Source organism: Pleurodeles waltl, chromosome 4_2 (assembly GCF_031143425.1).
Source record: "Pleurodeles waltl isolate 20211129_DDA chromosome 4_2, aPleWal1.hap1.20221129, whole genome shotgun sequence".
Classification (NCBI taxonomy): domain Eukaryota; kingdom Metazoa; phylum Chordata; class Amphibia; order Caudata; family Salamandridae; genus Pleurodeles; species Pleurodeles waltl.
In genome coordinates this window covers 969,888,038-969,915,604 of record NC_090443.1, presented here as the reverse complement: position 1 = coordinate 969,915,604, position 27,567 = coordinate 969,888,038, and the positions used below count along the sequence as shown (strand labels likewise).

Sequence of the window (27,567 nt, the reverse complement as noted above, 5' to 3'; positions counted from 1 at the left end):
CATCTCCCAGAAGAATGTAAAACTATGGTGCAAATTAATCTCTAACAACTATGTCATATCTGCCCTTGATGCAGCGCAGACAGCTGCCAGGGGAATAAACACAAGTGTGCTATTAAAATGTCATGAATGGCCTCGTATATCTGTTTTTAAACCAGAAGTCCAACAAACAATTGTTCCCCTTTTGATCAGGAGCATGTTTTTGGTCCACAAGTAGACCAAACTCTTGAAAAGATGAAAAAAAGATGCTGATGTTGCAAAGTCTATGGGAGCTCTACCAATGCCTGGAAATAGAGGTTCCTTTCGTAAATCACCTTTCAAGCAAAGTAATAGACATGCGGCATCAGAAACCTCTACCTTTTTCAGACAGCAACTCTCACCATTCTCTTAGAGGTTTTTATAGAGTATCATGAAGAGGAAACCACTTCTGTAGGAAGTTGGCTCTGTATATACTGTATCAAAATGAGATAGTGTGCAGAGTCCAGGGGTTCCCCAAGAGTCTTGACAGAGGCAATAATAGATAATGCTACTGCTCTATTTATGGTAGTGTGGTTGAGCAGTTTGGCTTATCGGATGGTAGTGTTAACTATTTGTTGTTCACACACAAGAAATAAGTGAAAACACACTCTCAATGACTTGACTCGGGCCAATAGGTTTTTATATAGAAAAATATTCTGTTTATTTTTATAACCACAAGATTCATTTAGCAGGTAGGTACAAATAAGTTACTTTGCATAGTAATAGAAATTTGAATCAAATCAATATTGTACAGTTCATTAAAATGGCAAAAAGCTATTTTAAAAGTGGACACATTGCAATTTTTAACAGTTCCTGGGGAGCTAAGTACAGTACAGTTTCTAAGGTCAGTACCACACTTACGGGTTCAGTCTCTGGGGCATAGGTAGCCCACCGTTGTTGGTTCAAGGCATCCCCAGACACCCAGCAACACAGGGCCGGTTAGGTGCAGAGGTCAAACAGGAGCCAAAATAACGTGGGTGCCTATTGAGACGGGGTACTTTGGTTCCAGTCTGCTTGCAGGTAAGTACCTGTGTTGTCGTAAGGCAGACCGGGGGGGTGGTTTGGAGGAGTACTGCAGGGGCCCCAAGTAGGCACAAAAATCACACCCTCAGAGGCATGGGGGATGTTGGGAGCAGTGTGCATACAGGGCGTCTGGTTCTCAATAGAACTCTATGGAGGGACCCAGGGGTCCATTAGGTGCTGCAGGTAGGGCACATGGGGGGCCTCTCGGGCAAGCCACCAACTGGACAAGGGTGAGGGCCACCTGCTGGTCGTTGCTGCACCAGTGATTGATTTCTCTCAGGTGTAAGGGCTGTGGGTGCAGTGCTTCTCCAGGTGTTGGATCTCTTTGTCCTGTGCAGGTATCGTCATTCGGGTGCAGCGAGGTCAGCCCAGGGTGGACACGTCATCGGAGTCGCCTGGGGATCCTCTCTGGATAGTTGGTTTCTCTGGACATGGGCAGGGGGCGTTGGGTGCAGAGTAGTTGGGCTCACGCTTCTGGAGTGAGGTGAGAGTCCTTTTAAAGAAGGTTTCTTGTTGGACAGGCCTGCTGTCCACTGGAGTTTCTTGGTCCTCTGTGATGTATGCAGTCCCCTGGAGGCTTTTCTGGGGTCGCTGGTCCCGTAGAACGCATTGCTTCTTTTCTTGTAGCTTTTCGAAGTAGGAGACTGGCCGATAGGGATGGGGCTGAGTCAGTTGTTGTCCCCTTCTTTTCTCTTGAGTTTTCAGCTCAGCAGTCCTTTCTTGAGGTCGTCGGGAATCTGATGATCTGGCTCCCTAAAATACTAAATTTAGGTGCGTTAGGGTCAGGGAGCAGTTGCCAATGGCTACTGTCCCCAAGGGTGGCTACACACTCTTGTGCCCCCACCCTTTGGGGAGAGGGGCACATCTCTATCCCTATTGGTCCTAATCTTCCAAAGCAAAATGGAGGATCTCTCAAGGAGGGGGTCACTTCAGCTCTGTTCACCTTAGGGGTGAGTGGGTGACTCCTTGTTTTTCTCATTATCCCTCCAGGCTTACCCGAGGGGCAGGCATCTCCACAAGCTGGGGTGCCCCGGGGCATTGTTACACCAGGCTTGAGCCTTTGAGGCACACCGTCAGGTGTTAGTTCCTGCATGGGGGAGGTGTGAAGCACCGTCACCCAGGACAGGCTTTGTTCCTGGTCACAGAGTGCACAAAGGCACTCACCCCAGGTGATCAAACTCGTCTGGAATTGTCAGGCTGGCACGGACCGATCAGCCTTGCACTAGAAGTTGGGTTAACATACAGGAGGCATCTCTAAGATGCCTTCTGAGCATTTTTCAATACATCCCACACTGGCATTAGTGTGGGTTTATTGTGCTGTAATGTTTGATACCAAACTTCCCAGTATTCAGTGTAGCCATTAAGGTGCTTTTGAGTTCGTAATGACAGACTCCCAGACCATGTACTCAATATGGCTACACTGCACTTACAATGTCTAAGAATGGACCTAGACACTGTAGGGGCATAGTGGTCATGAGGCTAGGCCCTCACCTGTGGTATAGTGCACCCTGCCTTAGGGCTGTAAGGCCTGCTCGAGGGGTGACCTACCTATGCCACAGGCAGTGGTTTGTGGGCCTGCCACTCAGAGGGGAGTGCCATGTCGACTTTGTCTTTTCTCCCCACCAGCGCACACAAGCTGCAAAGCAGTGTGCATGTACTGAGAAGGGGTCCCTGAGGGTGGCATAATACATGCTGCAGCCCTTGGGGACATTCCCTGGCCACAGGGCCCTTGGTACCAGGGGTACCTTTTACAAGGGACTTAACTGTGTGCCAGGGCTGTGCCAATTGTGGAAAAAAGATAGTTTTAGGTAAAGAACATTGGTGCTAGCGCCTGGTTAGGGTCTCAGCACACTTCCAATCAAAGCTGGCTTCAACTCTAGGCAAAAAGTGTGGGGTGACCATGCCAGCAGTAGCATTTTCCTACAACTCCAAAGGTAGAGGAAGAGGTGTCTCCACTCGTAGCACCCATTCTACCTCAAAACGGTGACTCTCCTCATTCCCCCCCACCCCCAAATCATATGTTGGATGTCTACAGCTATGTTTTCCCAGCTGGGAAAATAAAACAGATCAGTAGGTGTTGGACATTATCCAACATGGTTATTGCCTGGAGATCATGAGCACACCTCCAAATATACCACAAAGAAATAAAAAACTTTCTCTTGAACATTTACAATTGTTAAATTAAGAGGTACAGGCTCTCCTTCAAAAAGGAGCAATAGAGTTGGTCCCCAGTCATCAAAATGGAAAAGGAGTTTATTCTCCATTTCCTAATTCCCAAAAAAGATGGATCCCTTCGTCCAATCCTAGATCTCAGACCACTCAATACATTCTATCAGATCATTTTCAAACGATCACTCTACAAAATGTAATGCCACTATTGCAGCAAGGAGACTTCTTATCTGCCCTAGAGCTAAATGGTGCTTATTTCCCCATCCCAATACATCCAGCACACAGAAAATCTCAGATTTTTCAGAGGGCAGATGTTACCAGTTCAACGTTCTCCCATTCGGTGCAACATCTGTACCTCTAGTATTCATTAGATGCCTTACAGTCGTCGCAGCACATCTTCGCAGATAAAGCGTTCATGTTTTCCCATATCTGGATGATTGGCTGCTCAAATCCAGATCCCTTTAACAATGTCTGCAGCATACACAAACTATCTACTACAGCAGTTAGGGTTCTCCATCAAGATAAAAAGTCACACCTGCAACCATCTCAAATACAGCCCTGTTTAGGACATGTTCTAAACACTCATTTAGGGTTAACCTACCCCAATGCAATCAGAATTTAGAATATAACTGTTGAATCAAATACACCCCATTCAACGTATTCTAGTACAAGCAGTCCAGAGAATTCTAGGGATGATGGCATCTTGTATTGTAATAGGGCCACATGCATGTGCGTGCTGCAGGAGAGTCTGGCTAGTCAATAGTCTCAAGCACATGGTCATTTACATGATGTTGTGTTGGACAGCCGCACCCACTTTTCTCTGCAATGTTGGAACACACAATCTAACAAAAGGGCGACCATTTCTAAACCCTGTTCCCCAGCTCACTCACCGTTGACACCTCCATACATGTTGGGGAGCCCATCTCCTCAACCTCAATACAACGGACGTGGGACAGCAAAAAAGCTCTACACATAGATTACTTTGAGCTCCATGCACTTCACCTAGTGCTCAAAGCATCCCTGATTCACCTCCAGGGCAAGACTGTTCTTGTCTGGACGGACAATACAAGAGCCATGTTCTAGTTACAAAAACAGGGGAGAGGGGTGGCACTCTACAGTTCTCTGCTAGCTCAGACAATCTGACATTTGACGATACGACACAGATTCATCTGTTAGCAGAATACCTCCAAGGGATGGACAACAATCTTGCTGACCTACTTAGCAGAATAAGGCAGCACGTCCACGAATGGGAACTCCACCCTTGGGTACTACAAAAGTACTTCCGGCGGTGGGGATTTCCTCACATAGATTGTTTGCAGCAAGCAACGCAAAATGCCCAGGCTTCGTCTCCAGACTCCCACACCCCCTTCCAAAGGCAATGCTGTATAAATCAATTGGTCCGGGATATTTGCTTACACTTTTCCACCTTTTCCCTCTTCCCTTTGTGGTGAGGAAACTGAGACAATCCTCGTTCACCCTCATTCTAGTGACTCCCACGTGGGCACATCAACCATGGTTCGCAACACTACTTGAAGTCTCAGTAGTTCCACACCAGAAGCTTCCCCCACGCCTTGAACCTTCTCACCCAGAACCATGGAGAAATCACACCTGAATCCCAAGTAACTCAACCTAAGATCATAGTTTGGATATTTGCGTTTAGCTCCTGAGTGGATCACCATTTTTATGGAAGCACGCAAGCCCACAACCAGAGCATGCTACACTGCTAAATGGAACAGGTTTGTTATTTATTGTCAAAACAAATTGACCCGTTTAATGTACCTATCTAAGATATTGTTTGCTATTTGTTATACTTGCAAACTTGTGGTCTAGCATATTCTTCAATATGGCTGCATTTGGCAGCAATAGCAGCTTACTTCAAACTAGGCAACATGTAACACTATTCAAATTTCATTTATGGAAGGTCTTAAAAGGGTGTGTGGCTAAGATGACAGACGCCATAAGCATAGGCTCTGTCCCGGGCCCACTAAAACATCCTGATCGGTGCTCCCGGGGAGGCAAAAACTGGCGGCGCTGACCGGCAGGAACCGACTGGCACGTGGTGCGAAGACTGGGAGAGACTGCTGCGTCCCTGAGGATCTCTGACGCGAGGTAGGCCTTGCTGGTCGCTGGAGCCCGGGACTCGAGTGCGTGCAAGACGCAGTGGGGCGGAGCCCTGAAGAGCACTGCGAGCAAGCAGACTGAAATCACCAGGCGTAGGGGGGTGCAGTGAGTGGTGGGGGTGGGGGAGGGGGAGGTTTTGTCAGCAAGGGGGGCTGTCACCAGCTGGGAGGCCCTCCTTCTCAATTCCCCCCCCCTCCAAGTGATGCAACCTTGATGGAAATAAGGCGTCGCTACTGTCACAGGAACAATTTAAAGCAGCGCTACGGAGATTCCTACCCACCCCTCGTCGATACTTAAAACTTAAACTTCATACTTGTATAGCGCACTACTCACCCGTTAGGGTCTCAAGGCGCTGTACGCATACACTCCTGGGCAACCTCCAAGGTGAAGCCAGGCATCCCAGCGCTGTTGGGGCCGTTGTGGAGATTAAGCAAGCTATTGCCCAGAGTTAGAGTGGGACCCATGAATTAGATTAAGCACCAATGCGAGAATTATCAGGTCCGAGGAAATTGAGCCCAAGACCTGCAGAGGCGGGAATTGAACCCTGGTCCCGGACCAGATTTCTGCATCAGGGTCTGCCGCTCTAACCATTGAGCCACACTTCTCCACTCTAGTGGATACTCCACTGTTACAGGGAGTGCACCCAGGAGACCAAAGGCCTGACAGTGGTGCACCATCCGCCATAGCTAACTGAATAGGGCTCAAACACTAGCCCATAGAGGAAACAGTGTGGTTTATTTGATCACCTGATTTGGGCACTGGAATGTCCCAAATGCCACAAAAATAAGACTAAGCCGCTCTGACAGTTTTACCGGCGCTGAGACTGATTAACCTTGTAGAAAGGAGGGGTGCTTCTTGGATTCTGGGCTTCCCTACCTGTGGTGGCCGCTGCGGAGTGGCCTGTTCCGCACAGAGTTCGCCCATTGGGTCGTGGGTGCAGATCCCCTGGAGAAACCTGGCGCACAGACCACGCACTGGAGCACCTACCCAGAACACAACAGAGAGATCCTGCTCTGAGACCATGGCAGGGAAATCCAAGGCAGCTCAGGCCCAAGAACGTCCTGTACCTGCGGCGCTCCCGGACAGGCAGCAAACAGTGCCTGGTCTGCAATCCCTGGAAACCACGTTACAAGCCCACTCTGCCCAATTTAAGAAAATCTTGCAAGCGATCATGGACGCTAAATCTTCACTTGAAAACAGAATAGACACAGTATCCCAAGACCTCAATCTGCTAAGGGTAGATCACCAGAATCTGGTGGAGTCAGAATAGTGGAAGACACGATGAACCCAATGGTTGCAGAGAACCAGAAACAAATTCAACGCTTGGACTCTGAGGTAAAAGCCCTTTGGAGACTTGCTGAGGGCAGGTTGCGTCGCAATGTACGCTTTTTGGGATTTCCCGAAAGATCGGAAGGGCAAAACTCTGAGCTATTCTTGGAGCAGTGGCTGATCAAGGAAGTACTGCATGGTGCCTCATAAAAGTTTCTCTCCGTGGAGATGGCACACAGATTCCCGGGGAGACAACCGGCTCCAGGACTACAGCCTAGACCGATGATTGCACGTTTCCTTATTTATAGATACCGTGATGCGATACGTCAACATTTTCGCAATTAAGGACCCATTCAATACGAGGGGACCTCCATCACTGCCTACCCGGATTTTACCCAGGAAGTACAGCGGCAACGACACTCTTATTTGAAAATTAAACAGCGCATTCGAGAGCACAATATTAAGTATGCCCTGATGTTTCCTGCTAAACTAACAGTAATCTCGGATGATCTAACCCATGTGTCACCACCCCAGAGGACACATGGATGCACGCCAAGGGCATGGCACAAACTCGGGCAGGAGATGGTGAGGTATGCCTCCCGTCGCCGGCAAGAGGAGACCCAGGAAGCGCTCAAAGGCGCAACCCACAGTAAAACAAGCTGCGACCGAAAGAGCAAAAGTGTTGAAGGAGATGTCTTTACACACACACAACTCCTTCAGAGTGCTACAAACTAATCCAAGCGTCCACACAGACTCAGACTCTGGTAGCTCCGGCTCGACGGTTTTGGAGGCGCTGAGGGGGTCCGGCATTCACGCCCAGATCTGCAGATACACTGTGATATTCTAGAGGGGGGAACGGTGGGACTGCTACATTCTTTTTATGTGCTCTTTGGCACTACAGTGGTCATGGGATTAACTACGAAAGGAATGACATTGCTTTCATAGGTTTCAGCCGATTAGCCTTTTTTTCCCCTTACACTTGTAATGCATTGCCTTGGGCCCTGGGGACAGGGCGACTAGGTACCCTGGGAGCACAGATACCCTCTCCTTTTGCTTCAATGTTGGGGGCTCCCTATAAGGGCCACCTCCAATGACTGCCATGACTCCCCGGATGGTATCCCTATGGATAGTTTTTCGATGCTAGAAGTGCGTTGTTTTTTGTTATCATGGATGTCAGTCCACAGTTTATGGGGGTTTGTAGGGGTGGGTAGAGGTTAGGAATGGTTTTGTTTATCTTTACTAGGCCTATCTAGATTGCAAAGTATATCCTTACAGCTGTTAGTTTACAGTAATTCTCAGAAATGGAGTAGCACAACTTGTGGTGAAGCTGAAACCCGTAACACAACACACAAATATTTTACAACAGGATGCAGACTAGGGTGCATTCTGCGCTATGCATGAATACAATATAATCACGTGGAACGTGTGGGGTATGGCAGCGCAGGGCAAGAGACACCGAATTTACACTTAACTCAAACGTCAGAATACACACCTATTGGAGGCAGATCTGGGGGCGCTGGGGAGGACAGATTATAGGCACATCATTTTTGGCCTATGCGAGGGGGGTATTCGTGTGGATAGCACAAGGGGTGCCATACGTCCAACACACAGGATAGATCGGGGGGCAGATATATAGTGACAGAGGGAGTTAGACAGCAAACAACTTAGGGATATATGCCTCTAACAGCACGTTGTTCGAATTTCTACACACACTAACTCCAGCGCTTCTGGTGAATCCCGCAACGCCAGCCGTAAGGGTGGGCGATTTTAATAGCACACCGGATGTATTGATGGATCGATCTATACCACCCCCAGGGAGGTCGACACACAGGGGCGTCACTGGCCCACCGTTGCTGCGGGCAGGAGACATGAGACTGCACGACATTTGGCACATTGGACCTCCCACACACAGAATACTCATTCTATTCTGCACCCCACAAGGTACACAAAAGGATAGATATTTTGTGGGGGACCCCAGATACATGCTCTTTAAGGACTCTGAGTACTTGGCCAAACACTCTGATTATTCCCTGCTAATGTTGACAATGCAATGTGGTAGGAGATGCCCCGCGATCCCCAATGGCGGCTGCAGGTGGAGGCCCTCCAGGATCAGGCATTTAGGGACGAATTAAACACAACAATAAGACAGTACTGGGAAACAAACAGTGGTTCTACAGAAACAAGAACGATGGAGTGGGACGCACATTAGGTTATTGTCCGGGGTCATTGTCTATTGGCCGCGTGGGGAGTGCAGCGCACCCTCCATGCAGAGGTCGCCAAGCTGGAGAAGGAAATGAGAGTTTTGGAGGTTGCGTCGGCTCAAAATGAGGCGCCATTTACAGAGCTCAGCACATGAAATACGAGGAGGAGGACCTACAGCTTTGCCGGCATGATTATAAATACCACCTGGTGTGCTTACAATCAGAAGGCGACAGATTGGGGAGACTGCTGGCATAGCTCCTTCGTGAGGACTGTCAGGCTCCCATTGGGGCTACACGCTTAGCTGAACTATGGCCACCAGCCAGGAAGCGATTAACAAAGCATTTAATGACTACTATACGGGCTTGTATGAGGGGCAAACCACATGTAACACTCAACAATTGGGGACCTTCCTCGGGGGGCACCCCTTGCATGGTTGTTACAGCTAGACAAGGAAACATTAGAGGCTCCCCTAAAGGCGGAGGAGCTAGATGTGGCCATGGCACAGATGTCCTGTAATAAAACATTATTCAAAACATCTGAAACGCCACCTATTGGTAGTATTCGAGGAGGCGTGGTCTCGCAATCTGCTCCCACCTTCGCAAAAAGAGGCGCTGATAGTGGTCCTTCCTAAACAGGGCCGGGACCCGACAGATGTTAGGTCATACAGACCACTTTCTCTCCTAAACTTAGATTGCAAAATCCTGGGTAAAGTATTGGCAAACAGGCTTGCCCCCATGATACACACCTTAATACACGAAGACCAGAATGGCTTTATCCCAAAACTCAATACATTCCTAAATAGCCGCAGGTTGCTTAGCGTCATTGCGGATACTCTGCCGGGGGTATATGATAATGTGGCAATGTCATTAGACATCGAGAAAGCATTTGATATGCTGAGCTGGGACTTCCTGTTTGTTACCATGCATGATATGGGGTTCGGCCCCGGCTTCATATGCTGGGTGCAGACATTATATGCTGAACCCAGGGCTAGGGTGAAAACGGGAGGGATCATATCCAATAGCTTCCCTATTAACAGAGGAACTAGGTAGGGATGTCCACTGTCTCCCTTGCTGTTCGCCATCGCGATTGAAACATTGGTGACTAGGTTGCGGGCGGTGGAGGAGCAGTTGGGGGGTGTGCCGATCTGGAATGCATCACATTTCTCTATATGCGGACGATGCATTGATATATCTGGAAAGAGGGAGTGAGACGATGCCTTCGGTGATATCCCTACTAGATGTTAATGGGAGTATATCTGGATTTGTGGTGAACTGGGACCAATCTTGTGTGTTTCCCCTGATTGAATGGCCTCTGGGCGCGAGGGAGGAGGCTCCTGCGGGACGTCTGAGGTGGTGTTTTGACACATTCAAGTACTTAGGAGTTCCTATTTATCATAAACCTGGGGATCTGAGAGATGGCAACTTGGGTTGAACGCTGAACTCCATGAAGGGGTCTTTGCGCTTTTGGTGCTTGCTGCCGTTGTCACTGTTGGGCAGAGTGGCGGTGGCGAACATGTTATTACTCCCCCGTCTTCTTTACTATTTTGCGGCATTACTGATCGTAGTGCCCAAAAGCTTTTTCCGCATACTGAATACACTACTCGGACTCATATGAGGAAAGGGCAGGACTCGAGTAGCACTCACCACCCTACACAGACCATTAAGTGATGGTGGGCTCGGCTCCCCCAACTTCAAACTTTATTTTGCTTCAGCGCAACTACAATGGATATTAAACTGGATACACAGACCTGAATCAGCAGAATCTGTATTGCCGCTGCTCACATGGCTGTCGAATAACTTGGTGAAGTGGGCCACTGGCAACCCCTTAATGATAGCTGCACATGAATACTGGAAACGGTATGTACAAAAAAGCCGCACGAAGTCCCCATACTCTCCCCTCATTCCCTTGGGACAACTTCCGGGAGGGGCCGACACACCCAGAGCGTACTCCGCTGCCGCTTGGGCAGAGGCAGGAATACTAACAGTAGGAGACTGCTTTGAGGACAGTGTCTTGATGTCATTTGAGGCTATACAAGAGCTCAAGTCGGTGGGACCAGGTCAATTCATAGCATACTACTGTATATGCCATCTAATTAGGAAGGTGTGGACGTCAGGCGACCAAGAACCAGCTATCTCCCCTGCACTACACCACATGTTGCTGTATGACAGCCAAACCAAAGTCATAACAAATTTATATAAAGTTTTTAGAAGATTGCCCGAAATTGGTCTAGAAAATGTAAGAGGGCGGTGGAACGCTGTTCTCTTGAACCATTTATCTCCTGAGGATTGGTTGCAGGCCCTCTGTCACGCTCGACAGGTGTCGAGGAACCCTAGATTCCCGCTACACCCAATTCAATTATGTACACCAAACGTACCTATCACCATCCTGGTTGAGGCACATATTCCCTGTGTCCAATCCCTTTATGCCCCCGCTGCGGCTCCCAGTCAGCCCACTTCTATCATATGGTATGGGAGTGTGGTCCTGTAGAGGAAGTGTGGCGGGAAGTAGTAGCTGATAGCTCAGAAATAACGGATCATCTATTTCCGCTAGAACCTAAATCCTGCTTATTGGGTGTTAGATTCAGGGGGAAAAAAAAAACATTCATTAGTTTGCAGACCTAGCACTCATAATGTACAAAAGATTGATTGTAATGAACTGGAAGGCCCCTAAAGCACCAGAACTAAAGACGTGGCTTGTCTTGACATTGGGCTGGGTACGCATGGAGCATCAAGTTCTACGCAGACTGCGGGACAGAGGCCAAACACACACGGGAAGTGACGCTTGGGAAACATTTGTCACTAGACTAGAGGTTAAGAACGATGAGCGTCTGCCATGAATTTGATAACTTGGAACACACATATTGGAGAGAGCATTTCAACTATGCGAAATGCACTCACTTCCTACATTGTCTGCTCTTCCCCCTCGCAGCTCGATAATTACATAGGTACCTGGAAGTACCGAGCTCCGAGCGCATAGAAAGGCAACCCCACAATACACCCAACGAGTGCACATAATAAAACTGATACTGGACCAGTGCAAAGTAAGGGCTAAACGGTAAAAGCTGATAGGAAAGCAGACATACCCCAAAAACATCACAGGGTCACGTATTCAAAATAACGGGTGAGATAGTTGATAAGTCAGGGCTCGCATGTTCCATGACAAACAAACATCTGGGGTACACCCTATACCACGCGTTACCTCAATGCACCCCACCAATACATGATGGTTGGAAGGGGGGGAGGGTAGTAGACTCCATTAGAAGGTTGCTGTCCATAGTACCACCAAAAACTCTTGATACAGTTTACTAAAAAATTGCAAATCCTGCTATATGGAACTATAACTAGGCTGTTGCTAAATCATCATGTTATTACAGATCAGCTGACATCCTGTTCCTTCATTAACTGAATTTATTATGTATCTGTGCTGAAAACAATAAAACAGAGGTTTTGAAAAACAAATGGAAGGTCTTGAGTGATTCTGCCCACAGTGCCTCCAGCACCAACATGAAATCTTAATATTGTGCTTACCAGACTTATGGGAGCTCCATTTGAACATTTATAAATGTCCAATTCAGTTTCTTTCTTAGAAAGTAGCTTCGCTAAGACGTGTGAGAGAAATCCAGGCATTAACCTTAGAAGAACCTTTCTTCCAGATATAAAGATAGGATATTACTTCGTGCTAACCCAAAATTTGTTCCAAAAGTGGTTTCCACTTTTCACTTAACTCAATTGGTTGAGTTACCAGCATTCTATCCTCAACCTGATTCAGTTGCTGAAAGAGTTCTACATACCTTAGATGTCAAAAGATCATTAATGTACTATATTGATAGAACTAAAGATTTTCGTAATACTAAACTACATTTTGTGGCGCTTTCTCCTCCACATAAAGGTAATGCTGTATCTAAAGCAGGTATACTAAGATGGATAATTAAATGTATCCAAACATGCTATATTAAAGCTAAAAGAAATTTACCCATACCTCCTAGAGCACACTCCTAGTTAAATAGGTGCATCTATGGCTTTCTTGAGAAATATATACCAATTAGTGATATCTACAAAGCAGCCACATGGACAAATCTACACACATTTAGCAAACATTGTGTGGATGTCTTTGCAAGGCAACAAATGTTGGACAAGTTGTGCTGCATACTCTTTTTCAAACTGCAACACCCATGAGTTAGCCACTGCTTTTGGAATGGCACTCCTTTACAATCTATGCAGAGCATGTGTATCTACAGCCTCACATTCCCATCGAACGTATTGTTACCTACCCTGTAAACATCTGTTTGTGGCATGTTGTGCTGAAGATTCCTTTACACACACCCACCTCCCCAGACACCCATGGCTGTTGCAGTATTCTTTTACACTTCTCATGCATGAACATCTCTAACTCTATACTTACACTCCATTCTCACCCGACTGCTGGAAAACAATCTAACAATGAAGTCCATGACCATGGGCAGTATCACCAAAAAGAGGAGTCACTTTACCTCATGGCTATCTTCTTCAAAGAACCTTGAATTTGTCTGGACCCAACACTAGATTGCAGAAGTATGCATAGCATGTGGATCTACAGCACTACATGCCTGGAACAGATGCTTACAGGGTAAGTAACCTAATCCTTTCTTCCCCCAACCTGTCTCTGCAGTCTGTTAGCACTGTCGGTCTTGGGCTGCTATTCCCACGCTCTATAGGATTCTGTAGTGCAGGTGCTGCCAACGGTCCTGGGCAAGGCCTGTGCTTTACTCTCCTTGGCTGTTGCCTACAGGAGGAACGCGGCTAAGTTCACAATTGAATGTGGATTAAAAACGACTAACTTAAATGGCAGTGCAGTTTCAACAGTGGCCTTACAACAGCACATCTGATCGAGGATGACTCGCTTTTCTGGGGATGTCCAGGCATAAATTATAGACGTGTCCTTTAATGGCTCCATCTCCGCTTTTGTAGGCAAAAGCGGATTCAGCGCTGAAGCACTTACAGGACAGTAGGACTACAACTAGGTTTGAGCCCCCCACCCTGAAAGGTTAGTCTTCTTAATCAAAGCAAAGCGTTTTTTTTTTTGTACTGCAGAAATGCTGAGCTCACATATTTGAAGGTGCAATCATATGAGAATTAAGAAAAAGGCTGCTCTGTAAACTATTTGCCTAGGATCACACAATTTGAGACCCGTTTACGGGTCAAGTACATTACTATTTGGTTGAGTAGATTTAAGTTACTCGATCTGCAGGTCTAGTAACATTTTTATGATTTTTTTTGTTAGCCCTGTCTTGGTATTCCGGCTCCGCTTGTTCCACGAACAGTCCTTTACGGGCATCAATAGTGCAGCCCAGTACTTAGGAATGCAGGGGACAGCCAGCCCTCCCATATAAACCCCCCTTTGTAGTTTAGGAAGTGCAATACAGAGTCTTGCCCATTATTGCTACTGGGAGGGACTGCCACAGTTCCATGTCCCTGTATAACCTGCCTAGCTGCAGGGGAAGGTTTTCCCTAAGGAATTCTTCTGGATCTCGGTGATATAGATGCCCAGATTATTGAACGATTCTTGGACTTGTTGATGGGCTGAGGTGGGGGTTGGCGAGGCGGACACCCCTGCTGCATGTCCCGCTGTAGGGCAAAGACCCTGGATAGTGTGGCATTGACTTGGAGTCAGCAGGGAGACTTGGAGAAGTTGCACCTAGGCACAGAATTTTCTACTGAACCCCACTCTATTTAGGGCTGCAAATCTATAGTTCCACTCAACACTGCCAAATGCCATTTTGGCATCCAGGCCAAGGAGCCCACAGCCTGTTCAAAATACTGTACTTTAGTCATGTGTAGTACCTTGTACAGGCATATCTTGTTTAGGCGTGTGTTCTTGTGGGGGCATAAAGCCTGCCTCGTTTGGGTGAATTATTTGTGATCACTGATCGCAACCTAGACTCCAGGGCCTTTGCCAGCACTTTGCTCTATTAAATCAGGAGGACAATGGGCGTGCAGGATCTGCAGTGTGTTGATAGCTTGCCCCTTTTCGTAAATCCTACTATGGTTGCGGCCCTTGGGTAGTTACTCTTTGCCCCTTGCAGCTCGGAACATGGCTAATATGTGCTCTGACACTTTGTCATGCGTTCTTGGAGCTCCGAGGTAGACTGTTCGATCCTGCTGCTTTACCTGATTGTAGGTCCTGCATCACACTCGCTATATCCTCAACACTCAAGTCCCTGTCCAGAGCATCCCTGCCCTCATTAAATTCTTGGGAGGGTTAAACATCTCAGGAGGTCTTTGGGGTCTTTCAGTTTCCCTCCCCAATGGGATCACACTCTAAGATTGCTTCCACCTTTTAGTTCACCTTTCTCTTTGGTCCTTTTTTGTGTCCATTTATGTCCTAGTCCCTGCCTACATGGGGGACAAATGCTGGCACTTCAAAGCTCTGAATCATTCTGAGGAGCTTGGATGACTGGGTAGGTCAGACTGACCATGGCACTCTTCAGTTAAATTGTCTTGATAGAAGAGCGGACAGCATCTATGCGATTTCCCCCAAGGGGCCCCATGTACCTGACCTAGGAAGGTATGAAGAACTCGTAGGGGAATGTTCTACCTCTGCTTCAGCATGAGCAGTTGGTCACTTTAGCCTACGTCTTGCATGAGTGTGGCTCGTCATTGACACGCACCTGAAACTCATGTTTTTTGATGGTGGAAAATGTGGTCACTACTAGTGCCCACTGAGTGTTTAACTTATCTTGTTTTATGTTGTTTGATTAGGTCTCCACATTCAGAACTTTGATTCAAACTTAAGATTTCAGTTTTTCTATATTTTGACTCTTAGTGAGGGTTAGACACAACAAACAGGTCCTGAAGAATCGCCACCTGATCCGTGTGACTATTAGGTGAGAAACATGTGGACCATGATTAGCAGTTCTGTAATGTAGGGAATAACCACACAATTCCATAATATCAATCTCATCAGAATGGCAGACATAGTTAGTTGTTGGTAGGGAACCAGATCATTGTTTTCTGTATTTCACCTTTTTTGTTTTTAACCTTGGCAGGGGTGCCAGGTTGTATAAAAGATAGTTTTCTTGGGCACCTTTAGCCAATTTTAGTAGTTTAACCAGCCCCCTCCCCCCCCAGCCACTCACTACTGGCATTCTTTCTTAAAAAGAACGCTGGTAAAGAGCCCTCTAACAGGGCCTGTCAGGCATTGCAGTGGTTGCTTGACGGGGCGAATGGCCCGATAATGAAACATGCCACCCAATGGTGAGTGAGGGCTACTGTTAACATAAACCTAATGCATATGGTGACTGTAAAGACCCCTACCTTAATTGGTGGAATGGATTCCTTTCTTTTGGAACAGTGCATCTTTTTTCCGTTATAGAGCTTTGCTGTCCTCCTCAAACATAAGGGTCTTAAGGCATACACCCCCTTAAAGTACCCAGCAATAGATTCTGCAATAGTGTAATTTGTCACCTGGGTCACTCCATTTGTCTCCACAATCTCCCTGGCCCAACTTTGCCCCAGATCCCATGTTGCGCCACACAAGTAGATTGGCCTTGTCCCCTATGTCGTATAGCCTGTGCTGGGTTGTTAGCACATGAACACGGGCATGATGTTCCACTAATGTTATCAAGTCATGCTGTTCAAGATGCAATTGGTGTTGAAGGCAAGTCTGTCGACTTGAAGTGGCGTGCTTTCCAACATTATCTAGTGAAACAAGCTTCCCTGATGCTTCACTGCTTGGATGTCAAGCACTCTTTGGAGAATTGCAAAGTTCATATTCAGGTTTAACTAGGTTTTATCTCAAATAAGGGAGAACACAAGTATGCTATTAAAGAAGCTGTCAGACTTCGTAAATTGGTCCCTCAGTTTTGTGCTGGTTCATCTTCCAGACATGCAAACTTATGAAGCAGACACCGTAAGCAGATGCACATCAGAAAATAAATGATGTTTCGACCTGGATCATGTCTTCAGCTAGTGTGATCCCCTTCATGTCTTTTTGCGACTACAGAAAGTGTAGACTACTGAATTTTTGCATCCAGATTCAGAGAGTCCAGGACAACAGGGAATGTAGTTGGTCATGTTTCCTCTGGGGCTACTTCTCGTTCCCTCTCCATAGTTGAAATGAATAAAATGATTTTCATACTTTTCTTTGGGTTGCTGTTAATTACCTTCGGAACACTCCTATAGTTTTTTTTTTTTTGGTCGGAAGGACTTAAGGTCTCATGTTCTCAAACATTTTGTTATCTATAAATAGATACACCTGCACCTAAAAGTATGTATCGTTCTGTATAGTAGCCTTCATATTGTTAGATCCAAAAGCTAGTAATATACTGCAGGTTAAACCTAGAGCTCATTTGAGTAGAGAAAAGCATCAAACTAGGGATCAGTGTAACCCTTTATGTAGGTTACGACTAGTGTGAATGTGCAAGCATAGCAATTACCTTTATGTAACTTGTTCAAGGTAATTTCCAGCAACTTTTATCCCCATTCCTGACTTGCTTTTCTATATATGAACAAAGATATACTACACTTGTGAAGTTAAGCTTACATACTTGTAAGCCTGGATCTTTAGCAAAAATCATGAACCCTCCCAGTATCGGGTAAACCGAGAATTTAAAACATTGCTTGGAATAAATTTGATACTCTTCACAATTAAGGATTAACTGGAGTTTAGCTGCCTGTGCCTTGTGCGATAGCTGTCAGCTTGGAACCTTAAAGGCATAGCTTTTATTCAGCCTCTGTGATCTGGTGGCTGTGTATGCCTGCCTAGTACTAAGTCTCATATTTTTTTATTTTTTTTTATGAAAATGGGTTGGACATTTTAATGTTTTCTGATTACCATTACAGGCAACGATTTAAAATGATGTTCAATACTTCCTGGTATGACAGAAAATATAAGAATGTGTCAGATTTGTGATAAATAATTTATAACATTTTTCGAATACTTTTTCATGTAAAAATGTTTTAGGATTTCCCATGGAGGAATATGTTGTGTTTATGAATTGCTACAACAAGGTGATGGATGGCATGCTTAAATTAATCTTGGCCACGGACAGTCGTTTGGGCCACATCCCCCATCCATTGTTTTTCATCCATTATGCCACCTCAGTTTTGACTCTGCTCCTGTGGGAGTAGTCCAGCCCAAGCCAGATCTTCCCTGAAACTGGAATAGAAGCATTGTATGACTTTTTTGCCTGATAAAAGCTCATCAGCCAACTATAGCTTTATTCCATTGGCATTGAGCACTGTACCCTCGTCTGGGCATTCCCGTCCCACTTAAGGCGTCACCTGCTGCAAGGTGATGGATGGAATGCTTGAATTCATATCAGCACTAACGGTTTCTGGGGACTACATCTCAACCTATCTTAAAACCTATTTTGCCCTTCATGCCACCTCAGTTTGGACCCAGCCATATACAAATCACTCTTGACCCTGCTCCAATGGTAATAAGTCAGTCCAAACTGCCAAGCTCGTCTCCCTGAACCGGAATACAAGCAACATAGGACCAGTTTCAACTGCTCATGAGTTGAGCAAAGGCCAGAATCAGAAAGAACCAAGAATACAAACAATCTTCTTGTCCATGGTTGAAATTTAAGAAACTGAATATTTTTGTAATTAGGTGATTTATTTTATTCTTTCCTACAGCTGTAAAAACACGGACTTCTAGACAGAATGGTGTTGGTGATTCTCAAGCTCTTCCTCGTATGACTGATTTTGTGGAGGAACAGATGACTACAAATCGAAGCAGTTTGCAGACTCAAGGTACATTTGAGGAATACCTTGTATAGTAGGACCTCCATGTTAGCAGTTTTATTTCCAAGTCTATTGAATGTTTGTCTGAATTCGGGTTACTAGCTATAATTTAACTGTCCTAATTGTTCCTGAACGATATACCAAATGCCTTACCTTTAGAAGCCATGTCTCATAGCAGAAATTATCTTACCCCCGTTGCATCCTAAATGTACTCTGTGACTAAGACCATCTGTAGGAAGTGGGCCTGTTGTGTGGTGAGCACCTATGGTGTTATCACCTTATACCATGTCCAGGTATCCCCTATTAGTGAGGTGTAGTCCGTGTCTAGAAAGCCAGGCTTTCTAGGGGTACCCGTGAATGAGGAGCCAAGCCTTACCTAGGAGACATGCAAAGCGTATGCTATACCACTGTAGCCTCACCCCTCTTACACACATAAAAGAACCACAGTGTTACCAAAATAAAGATACTTCATTACGGTAACACAATTCTCAAAATACTATGTAGGCAATACCCCAACTGGAGGTAAATAAACACTGTATCATATACACATTAGGAGTAAGGAATTTGCATAAAAGGCAAAAGAAAACTGTATTAAGAACTGAAGGCTCTGGGAGGACCAAACCATATACCAAAAGTGGAATGCGTAAGTTGGACCCCCATCCAAAGAAGTGGACAAGGGCTTGCCGTCTTCCAAGTTGGACAGCTGGTGAAGAGAGGACAAAGGGGACCACTCCAGACCACCACCTGTAACGCAGGATCCACACAGGCGGTCATGGTTGCAGTTGGTTTCCTCCAGATGCAGGGGAGTGACTCCTTCACTTAAAGGGATATACCTTCTTCCTTCTCGTGCAGACTAAAGACTTGTCACCCTCCGAGGACAAAGCCGGGGAAATGTTGCAGGAAGGAGCTGTGAAAATGTTGCAGTCGTTGCTATGAATGCAGATTCAGTTCCTGGATTTTCCAGTTGCAGTTCCAATGGCCAGAAGATGAAGTAAACGATGCAGAGGAGTCCTGCTGGAATCTTGCACGTTGAATCTGTGGACCCACCCAAGAGAGAGACCCTAAATAGCTTAGCAAGGGGGATTGGTCACCTATCAGGGTGACCACCTATCAGGAGGGACTGCGATGTCACCTGCCTAACCTGGCCACTCATTATCTCCCAGGGGCCTCTGCCTGCCTTGGATTCAAGATGGCAGAATCAAGTGGCCACCTGGAGGAGCTCGGGCACCACCCCTGGGGTGGTGATGGACAGGGGAGTGGTCACTCCCCTTTCCATTGTCCAGTTTCGTGCCAGAGCAGGAGGGAAGAAACCTCTGTAGGATGGCAGCAGCACTGGCTGCCCGGAAAAACTCTAGGAGCAAAGATGGGGACCCTCTAAGGAGCCCCAGAGTGCATGGAATCATACAACCAATACTGACAACATAATGGGGGATGATTCTGACGTGTTTGATACCAAACATGCCCAGGTTCGGAGTTAGCATTATGTAGCTGGACTTCGTACATGGGTAAAATGGCTTCCCTGCACTTATGAAGTCCAGGAAAATGGAGCTGGAGTGTGTAGGGGCACCTCTGCTCATGGAGGGGTTCCCTCACACACAGATACTTGCACCCTGCCCTCTGGGCTATGAGGGCCAGCCATAGGGGGGGACTTATAAGGACCTGGTGCGGTGACCAGTAGTGAAAGTGTGCAGCCACCTTTTCACGCAGGCTGCAATGACAGGCCTGCAGACCCATTTTGCATGGGGTTCCCTGGGTGGCAGAGTTCATGCTGCAGCCCATGGGGAACCCCCTGGTGCCCCAATGCCCTAGGTACCATATAGTAGGGACTTTCATGGGGTAACAATATGCCAATTGTGGGGTGTACTAAGTCAGTAACAACCAAATTTAGGGGGAGAGAGCACATTCACTGGGGTCCTGGTTAGCAGGATCACAGTGAACAGTCAAAACACACTGACAGCAGGCAAAAAAGTGGGTGTAACCATTCCAAAAAAGAGGGTACTTTCCTACAGTATAATCCTCTCTAACCTAATCCGCCTTTTTATGCTTGCCTATCTGATGTAGCAGCAGAATTGAGTTGTAATTGAGGTATATAAAATACAGTTCATAATTGTTACTTAGAGCTGGTTTTTCATGTGAAGGTGTCTTAGTTTGAGGCTTACATCTGGTCTCACTCGAAAATCATTAAGTACTGTGGCTCTGCTTCTGATACAGCACAGCTGAGCATCCCTAATCTGTGCCTCTTGGCAAGTTAAGAAATTACGGCGGGTACATGCCTATGGCAGTGCAAATCTAACAGGCCTGTATAACCTATCTGCAGATTTTAGCATTGTGTGGACCTATGTGAAATATTTGGCCAAATCAAGGATGCAGAACCTTACCACTTTTAAGATAGACAATTAAAATGCGAAACACAGTTTTGATTGCACCCCAAGGCATCTTGATCAGATATGTGGCCAATCTAGTTGGAGGGATACTTTTCACACTGTTACCCAGCATTTGTGAGAACATAAAAGTGAATTGAATAATCAACATTTTAAGCAAGAAATCGCTTTTCTTTTTAGTATGGCCATGTCTTATTTCAGGCAGCTTGTTATACCATCCTGAGTTCATTGAACATAGTATGAATTTCATGCCTTCTAAGGTGTCACTTAAAGACATTCACACTACAACATTATGCTGTTTCTTTTCTTATTCTAAAGATGCCGAATTCAGTCACCCTCACTTTGAATACGACAGATAAGTGGATCCACTGGAAGGAAATCAGCCAGCTTTGGAAAGAGCACCTGTGTTCTTCACTGTTATAACTTTATGCAGGGAAGGTCCTAGCAATGTTCCTGAGTGAGTGAAATAAACACAGGTGGTTGCACCAGCTGTAAAATCAATTAGGACTGCAAGACGTCTGGTAGACCAATTAGTTTAAGATAGGAAAGCTCAAGTGACTTCCGAATGGAGATTGGATGTTGGGCCGTAGAATTAGGTGAATGGCTGTATTGAAGGAGAGCCACATGTGCAAAATATTCTACAGTATGCATGCCAATTCACTCCCAACAGTATCATTTGCAGTTTTCTTGGACAGACTCGTCCAGCCACCACTGCAACCAGCAGTGATCTGCTGACGCACAGATTGATTAATCTGACAGGATGTGTGATTTTACATTTGAAGACCTATTTGCTGGTGTAATGTTTGCACACTCGGGCACTAATGTTCAGAGCTTAATATATATGCACTGACTCCTACGTGAGTAGAAAGTGGCTAGTACCTGATTGACAAGGTTAACTTACTTGTAAGCCCCTGGTAAAAGGTACTATTGTTCCCTAGAGGCCTGTAAGGTAAGATGTCATTAGTGGATGGTCGCACCATTTGTGCTCTTACCAAAATGGCAAGTAAAGGTTTGGTGCTGGGCCTGTTCTGCAGCAGAAGGACTTCCTAATTGGAAATCCTAATTGGAAAATTAGCCTACCTTTAGGACTCTAGTATATGGTACTTGGGGTGTCAAGAGCCTGTTAGTAAGTGTCACTAGTGGGAGCTAGTGCTCATAAGTGTACATTGCTGCAGTGGCAAGTGAAAACACAAGTTATAACACTGTCAAATTCGTACTGTCAAAGGGTTTATTTAACCTTATCATTGATTTACCCTTGAAGTCTACCCTAAGTGCCCAGAGAGTAAGATGCATGGGTCTAAATAGCAGGGCATGTATATGGTGTGCTTGGCATGGCCTGGATAGTGAAGTGTCCCCAAAGTCGATTTCCCTATTTGAAAGCAGTCCCATTGACTAGCATTTATTGGCTTTATTTGTAATCGTGTGACTGCCCAGTGGGCCTATCTAAAAGGAAGGTTCAAAGAGTCAAATGAATAGATGCATTAAATTCAACTTTTTATCAAACTCGAATTTAACACATCTATTTTAGAAAACTAGCTTTATAAGCTTTACCTTTCTGAGTTGCCTACGGGCCTCTTTTGATTAGGCGTGAAGTGTTCTCTGAACTGTAAATGAAGGAGCTATCTGCTGGAAGGAATTTTCCTCTCCCATAGGACGGCTAGGGAGGTTATTAGTGGGCCAATTACATTTCAACAGAAAGTTGCCCTGCAAGGACAGATGCCACAGATCTTATGCCTACCCTTTTATCTTTGTTAGCCTGCCAGGCTACACTAATTAGATTAGGAGTTATCCTGAAGGGGAGTGTGGTCCCACGTAGCCACACCTCTAAGGTGGACTAGGGAGCGCCACACGGGGAAGAAATGTCTGACCAATTTGGTAGTGGCAGAATAGTGCTTCCTGGGATAGTTGGATGCTACACTTCCCAGAAAGCAGTCACAAGGTGGGTGGGATTGCCCAAGGGAGAAGTGTGCCTATTGGCTAGTGAGTCCTCCCTTCCAACAAGTTTGTGCAAAGGATAAAATTGGTATCTCTGCAAGAACTCTAAACACTGCTGGACCTTTCGACTGTGCCTGCTGCTCCTCTGGACTGCACAGATACTCTACATGACCTGCTGCAGTAAAGATTTCACAAAGGTGGACTTTGTCTGCTGTTTACCTGTGAGGGACAACCCGCCTGCTCCCACTTGTAGCCAGGGCTAGGTGGCTGGTCGCTAGTTAAGCAAGAGCCACAAAAAGCTATAGAGGACTGCTTGTAAGTGCCCTGCTGCTCCCAGCACTCGATTTACCTTGTCATTGATGCATGCTGGAAGTTTGAGTTCTAACCTACCTTGAGGTGCCCACCAGAACCTGGACCCATGGTTGGGTCGAAGTACAATTGTGTTTTTCCCTGCCCCACTGAAGAAACTACAACAAAACAAGCAGTTCACCATTTACAACTAGATTTGCCTGGAACTCCCCTGGTGCGTGCTGGGAGATTGTTCTTGACCCTGAAGACATATCTGTAAAGCTATGGAGTTGTCTCTGGTACCAGAGAGGACAGAACCCGAGGCTACTTCCGAAGATTTTCCCACTATTAAGTTAACCACAGTAAAGCATTGCCTGGAAGGGATGCAGCCTTTATCTTCTGATTTACCAATGCCAGTTTGAAGGTTGCGTCAAGATTTTCAATAGAAAGCCTGTTGTGGGCTCATTGCTGACTTCTTTAGTGATATATTACTTATTTTTTAAAACTCTTCTAACTTTATCTTCAGCTCCCTATCATGGATTTATGTTTTGCTGTCTAAAGACAACAATCTAAGCTGTTTTTAGAATTGGAGTGGGATTTTTATTGTGTTTCTTACTGTTTTGTTGGGGCTGAAAGCTTTACACAGTCTAAGTTACGCCTGAATACTCTCTGCCAAGCTACTGATGGTTGAGCCAGCGTTTAATTTGAGACCTAGTTGGACCTTCTAGTAAATTGTGGTATTACTTGTCGAGGTCTAGCAAATCCATCCAGTTTCCTACAGGCAGGAATTATGGCTCATCGCCCTTTTACATAAGTGCTTCAGCTTCGTGATATGATAGCATTTATGACCAGCTCTCTAGGTCCTGTCACAGTATCTTGATTGGGTTGAAGTCTGAACTTCCGTGTGATCATTGTAATAGTTTTATTTTTGAAAGATTTATCTCTAAATCTACCAAGCTAGTCTTGTTGCTTGATCCACTTTTGGCTAAGCTTTAGCTGCTGGACAAATTGACTCAAGTTTTACTCTAGAATTTATGCATATCGAGTATTTCCTTTAAGGGGCAGGGTTGAGTGTCAGATTATGAGGCATACACATCCTACTGCCTGTAAGCAGACCCATGTTATCCATCACCTGTTCACTACCCATGTTTGAAGGTTGGTATCAGATTTGTGTATACATGCAGTGTATGTTTTGCCAAAAATGCCACTATTACAGACAACTCCACTTCGGTAGTATCTGTCTAAAAGGTGGTATTTCTGAACCTTTTTGGTTCTTTAGATGCTGTTTTGAAAAGCAAAGAGAAGGGGTTTTCTCCTGACTACCTTTCATAAAAGCCATGCTTCAGTCTTTTCAGTCGTGAAATCAGCTGTGTTCCATACTGGCATGTGCCTATAAATCCCTGGATGTAGTTCTAGGGCGCTTTGTGCTCTCTAGGACCATTATTAGTTCTCATATTTCAATTAGATTGAGGGTATGCCTAGGTAGATGGGAAGCTATGTTAAAACCTCTCCCTTTGTACACTTTTCTAACTGAAGTGATTAATTTCATATTGTTCCCCAAACTGATAAACAACATTCCTATCTATGAAGCAGTCACAAATATTTGACCTTTGCATGCTATGAAAACAAGCCTGATTCCTTCAGACCAGGCTGATGGTGTCTATTCAGGTGGTAGCAGATACTGAAACAAGTAATCTTTGTAGGAAGCTGGTGAGCTGTATGGTGTACCCAATGCAAGGGGACACTAAACATAGTCCAGGCGATCCTTATTGGTTTACTGGGATTAAGTTAATAATCCCAAATGCTCTCTATTGTGGTAGTGTGGGCAAGCAGTTTAGGCTTTTCAGAGCGGAGTGTTTAGCATTTAACACTGTCAATAAATGAGACTCACTCGAGAAGAAACTTGAGCCAGTTTAAAAAAAAGATTTTTCTTATTTTAGACACCAAGATCAGCTAAGTACTTTTTGCGATATCTCTATTTTCGAAGTGTAGAAATATTGCTGTCAGAATTGAGGATTGGCTTCAAACGTGGTAAGGTTATCCAATGGAGAAAACGTATATTGTACGAGTCACTTGGAATAGACTTGCATAACTATTAATTTCGACTTAATGAGTAGGGTACAAGGTCCTTAAAACCACCAGCACTTTAGGGTTACTTGCCCTGGTGTGCTCCTTGCAGTGGTAGCCTCGGATGTCGGAAGTCAATGGGAGCAGTACCTGGAAGAAAAGGGCTGAAAGCGGAGAGTCCGTTCCATACTTGATGGATGATGACTTCAACACTCGCCAGAGTAGATCGCATTGTTTCAAGGTTTGGTGCATATGGCTAAGATTCAAATGTAAGAAAATAAAAATTGCCTTCCCTGTGTCCTGTTCATAGTATACGAGCTGTCGAATGAAGGGACGAGACGGCCACCACGCTTCCTTGAAGTGTGCACAATTGCAACCACCAATTACTATCAAAAAGCTGTCATTCTTTTTTGGGATATTTCAATTTTGGCAGAACTTAAATACCCGATTATTCACAGTGCATAAAATTGTGCGATTTAGTTAGCCCAGATTTTTCCAGCAAACATTGAACACCAGGACACACCCAAAATACAGACTGACTTGCTTGAAGCAAAACATCTACACACGTGTAAACAAAACAAATTTGGCCATCCGGATAATTCCAGATGCCTTTGGCTTTAACCATGTAAATGAAGGTGACAGTGCTGATCGCATATAAAGTGCATTTATATTCTAATGCTGAAATGCGTTTTGCGTCCAATGAAAAAAAAAATACTGACTGCAGTTCAGATGGTGTTCATAAAGGAACGACCACTGGCTCAGGGAAAAAAGTCATCACCCCCAGTCCCCGCCTTAGAGGCTGTCACAAAGGTGAGTGTTCCAAATGCAAAAGCCTTACATCCTAGATGGATATAATGGACCACTTCCTTGACTACCACTGATGTGGATTGTGTTGGGCCCCAACTCAAAAATGTCTCCAGTATGAACTGGAGTACCCCATGCTCATTAACGTTTTGCCTCTTGATCAGTATAAATATATTTACAATTGACTGTTCAGCTCAGCCAGCTGGAGGTGTGAAACATCAATACTGTGCGACTGGAGCAGCTGTTTATGGATTAATGAGGGATGGAGAATTCCACCCTCAACAGAATTAAAAGCCTTGATTCTGGCACTGGAACATATGGATCCTGAATTCCCCACTCTTATGGTGTGCTATTTGTATTACTATGTCCAGTCTTTTAGTGAAAACATGCACCTAAACGGATTCAGTTTCTAAGGGAAATACTAAAAAGCATAAAGTGCTTTGGGGAAATGTTGTCAAACCCAAAGACTGGCTGCCACAGGGTCATGTAATGCATACATTGAATCATCAATGTGTTGGAATACACGTTTGTGTCTGGCTAGACACTGAAGAAGGCTTGGTGCTTGCTGACTCAGTGTCTCCAAGACAGGTGGGGTGCACTCCTAGACACTCTGAATCCTCCTCCTGATGAGATGCTCCCTTAGTGGACCTGATGGTCTGCAACTGGCCAGTTTTCTGCTTTGCTGATGGTACCTGATGGTGCAGAGAAGTGGCTCCTCCACCCCAAGGGAGATGCTGACTGGGGGTGAAGTTCTGGCAGTCCTCCACTATGCTGGGTGGATGCACAGCTGCGGGACAAGTCTGGTCTTTGCAGTTGTCTGGGCAGGAGCAGGCAGGGTCTTGCACCAAATACTCAGCCAGTCCACAGTTCTTGAATGTTCGGCTGTGTCCTTCACTTTGTAGTCAAGCGAATCTGAAGTCCTGGTGTCCAAATACTGAATTTAGGGGTGTTTATGGGAGCGTAGGGTAGTAGCCAATGTGCTGCTCACCCCTGGGGTGACTACACCCCCAATGTGACCATTTTCTATGGGGAAGTGGGCATAACCCTCTCCCAGAATTACTAATTTCATCAAAAACAAGATGGTGGAACCCTTCCTTCGTGGAGCATGAGGCAGCCCTCCTTAGGGCTGTGACTAGCAGGATAGTGTAACATGCCCACTTGCTTGGCTAATTTATTGCCTGTCTTGGTGCCAAATGATCCTCAGGGCAGGGGATGACATTCCCCAGGTTTGGGGGATGCTAGGGTTGCATATCAAAAGGCGGCAGAGGCTTTGAAGCCTCCAGCCCAGATATGCTGATTTACTAGCCATCCTAAAGTCAGACTCTGTCCTTGTGAATCTCCCCAGGTGCCATACTGCATCCAGAAAATGTCATATCTCCTGCTTGCCAGAATGTGGTGCCATTGGCCACTTCCACTAATAGTCCCGCCTCCAGACATACAGAGCTCCATATTGGCACTGCACTTCCACGTTGACAGTTCCCCCTTTTTCCATGAAAGAGAATATTGTGGTCACCAGTGGAAGTGATTGAGCTTTCATTTGTTTGCTGTTTGCTAGTGATACACGTGAT

General features: G+C 45.7%; 1 protein-coding gene across 2 annotated transcripts in view; it reads left to right on the top strand.

The window, feature by feature from the left end:
• Window positions 1-27,567, top strand: part of KIF2C (kinesin family member 2C) — a 752,439-nt gene that overhangs the window by 279,609 nt on the left and 445,263 nt on the right. For both annotated transcript variants that reach the window (XM_069232808.1, XM_069232807.1), the window contains one exon: window positions 18,417-18,533. In XM_069232808.1, the coding sequence (XP_069088909.1) occupies window positions 18,417-18,533 (117 nt within the window). The remainder of the gene's footprint in view (window positions 1-18,416; window positions 18,534-27,567) is intronic.